We start from the raw sequence: 2,845 nt of genomic DNA, 5'->3' as shown, positions 1-2,845 counted from the left end.
CCCAGCTCCTGCACGCCCTTTCCCGGGCGCCCCAGGTGTGCGGCTGAGCTGCAGACACCCCGCTTCGTTACCCAGCACACCTTGACCCTGCGGGGTCGTCGGAGGTCAAGGGCACTCGACCGGCAGGGACCCTCGTGACCGACATTAACATCGGACCCTCGAACGACGGTTAAGAAATGTGCCCAAGGAGTGCCTACACCGTCCCCGCAGAAAATCAAACAATAAGATTTAAAATGTGTCCTCACTTGTGTGTTCCCTTCAGAATCCAAACCCTTCTCCGCAGCCACCGGACAGACGCCCTCTGGGCACCCCGCGCAGATAATAAGCTTTTCCCGCGGATGCTAGGCCGCGGTGGCCCGGCCTGCGGATACGGAGGGGAAGCCACCTGCGCTCCCGCCCGTCCCCCCGCGGAGGCCCGCACCCGCCGCACTACCTTCGGCCTTCCCAGCCTGGTCCGTGGTCCCGGTCCCCGAGGACTCAGACTTCGAAGGCCCCGGCCGCCCAGCCATTTCCTCTCAGCTCGTGGGCGCCTGGTTGGCACCTCCGCTGGGATTGGACGGCACCCGCGAGGGGGCGGGGCTTCGGTAGCACGCCTGCGCAATGCGCTTCACACCACCTTCCGAGAGAGCTACAGCAGGATAACTAACGGCTCTGGGCAAACACCAATTGAAAGTCCTTAAAGGTAGAAGAGGGGAGGGCCGGCGTGCAGACTTCCGGGCTGCCGATTGGCCGGTATGAGGAATCTGATCTGCGCATGTGCAGAGGCCTCCCGGGCGCGCGCCCCTCTGGATGTCGCTGGCGCTGCAGCACGTGCTCCTGTGCAGTCCATCGGGGAACGGAGCTAGAGCCTCAGTTCTGAGAGGCTCCTCGCTGCACACACCAGAGCTTTACAGTGACACCGAACACTCCTCGCTCAGGCATCTGACATACACTTCTGCGTATAGTTATATTAAGTTAACAAATTTCTGCGTATAGTTATATTAAGTTAATAAATTTCCCCGTAGCCCCAAAATGACTTTTTATGGAGCGAGGCAGACGGTGTCAGCTCCACGGGACTAGCCTTGGCTGCACATCTAGGTAGGATGCAGGGGAGAGGGCGAGGGTGGAGCATGACCCTCTCTCCTCCTAGCTTGATCCCACGGCTGGCCCTGCTACCTGTGGACAGAGAGTGGCCGAAGGTGGGGCCGAGGGGGTGAACCATCTCGGGGTCTGCCGGGAGGGCAGGGGGTGCGGGAAAACCCTGCCCATAGGGGAGGAGGTGTCCTACCTCAATACGCCCCCTACTGGGGATCGGGCCCGCAACCCAAGCCTGTGCCCTGACTGGAATCGAACCGGGACCTTGAGTCCGCAGGCCGAGCCATCGTTCCTTTCGGGCCTTGTCCATACTGTTTCCATTCTCCGGCGCTGGTCCTAGGAAGCGCGGGCTGGGGCAGCAGCAAATCGCTGTCCAATGAGCCAACGACTCTCTCACAAAACAGCCTGTGTAGGATGAGTCCCCTATTTTAGACCTTCTATTTTAAAACAATTCCACATTTACTTAAAAGTGGTAGAAACAGAAGCCACAGCCCCTGCACGGCGCTGCGGCAGGTGGTCACCTGGGGTGGTGCAGGTGTAGATGCAGGTGGAGGCGCGGAATTCTCGTTTCTGGGGAGAGGCATGGCTGCGGGGCCATCCCCGGGCCAGTGGACCTGGGTGCAGTCAGTGCGGGATAGTTTCCAGCCTGTTCACTGTATACAAAGTCTGTTCTGGGACAGGCCAACCAGAAGGAGCAGTCCCAGCGCTGGCACCTCTGTGTTAAAGCCCTCGCCCATCTTCCAACCAGAGAGGTGAATGCTGACAGTGGGGGTTCCCAGTGACTGAACTGGGGGTGGCATGATAGGAAATGAGGCCAGGAGCGCCAACGAGCCTGATAGAGTCTCAGCACGTGGGGATCATAGAACCTTTCTTCTCTAGGCTGGGGGCGGGGCAGGGGGACCGGTTGGTAGTTCTTACACTTGGGAAACAATGGGGATCCTCCAGGGGCTCACATTCAAGGTAGGGGCCATGAGGAAGAGATAAACCAAGATATTGACTCGGGCTGTGGTAACTGCAGTCAAGAGAAATAGAGGGTCTAGGGATCAAAGACTGGAAGAGTGGGACATGCTTCTTCAGATATGGGAAGGCCTCTTGAAGGCCCCAAATCAAGTGAGGGGGCAGGCCCTGCACTCCTGGGGTGGGAATGGGAGGCAGTGAGTGCAGAGGTCTGCCCTGAGATGGCAACATGGTTGGGAGGAGCCCGGGGAGCAAGCAGAGAGGAGCAGAGGTGAGGTGGAGGGAAGGGAGGTGAAGGTGAAAACCTGGATCTAACTTTAATCCCTTTCATGCAGTGAGTCCAGTGGGTGGGGAGTCAGCGAGGGGGTTGCAACTGGGTTTTGGGAAAAGGTTTTGCCTGCTATCCCCTTATACTTTAATTTTGGATCATAGGTCTATACTTTTATTTTCAAGAATTAAGTTTTAGAAGTAAGAGCGAATGAATTGATTTCCAAAGGTTGTGAACTGTGGGGCCTGGAGTTGAATCCACTTCTGTTTGAGCCTCAGTTATAACGGAGACATATGACCTTTCTGCAACTTCTTCACCATATCCATCAAGTCTTCAATTTTCTGTGAGGACTTGGCCTGCCCTGTGGAGACAAAACAGAACATTTCAGCCGAAACCGGTTTGGCTCAGTGGATAGAGCGTCGGCCTGCGGACTGAAAGGTCCCAGGTTCGATTCCGGTCAAGGGCATGTACCTGGGTTGCGGGCACATCCCCAGTAGGAGATGTGCAGGAGGCAGCTGATCGATGTTTCTCTCTCATCGATGTTTC

General features: G+C 57.0%; 1 protein-coding gene across 1 annotated transcript in view; it reads right to left on the bottom strand.

The window, feature by feature from the left end:
• The window catches only part of SYCE1 (synaptonemal complex central element protein 1), a 16,286-nt gene that overhangs the window by 10,210 nt on the left and 3,231 nt on the right, over positions 1 to 2,845 (bottom strand). The window contains exon 2 of the mRNA XM_006754960.2: positions 2,598 to 2,680. Coding sequence (XP_006755023.2) covers positions 2,598 to 2,680 — 83 coding nt within the window. The remainder of the gene's footprint in view (positions 1 to 2,597; positions 2,681 to 2,845) is intronic.

The sequence above is a fragment of the Myotis davidii genome, unplaced genomic scaffold (assembly GCF_000327345.1).
Source record: "Myotis davidii unplaced genomic scaffold, ASM32734v1 scaffold72, whole genome shotgun sequence".
Taxonomy (NCBI): Eukaryota; Metazoa; Chordata; class Mammalia; order Chiroptera; family Vespertilionidae; genus Myotis; species Myotis davidii.
The sequence above is the reverse complement of the archived record's forward strand: the minus strand, read 5'-3'. Positions and strand labels throughout refer to the sequence as shown.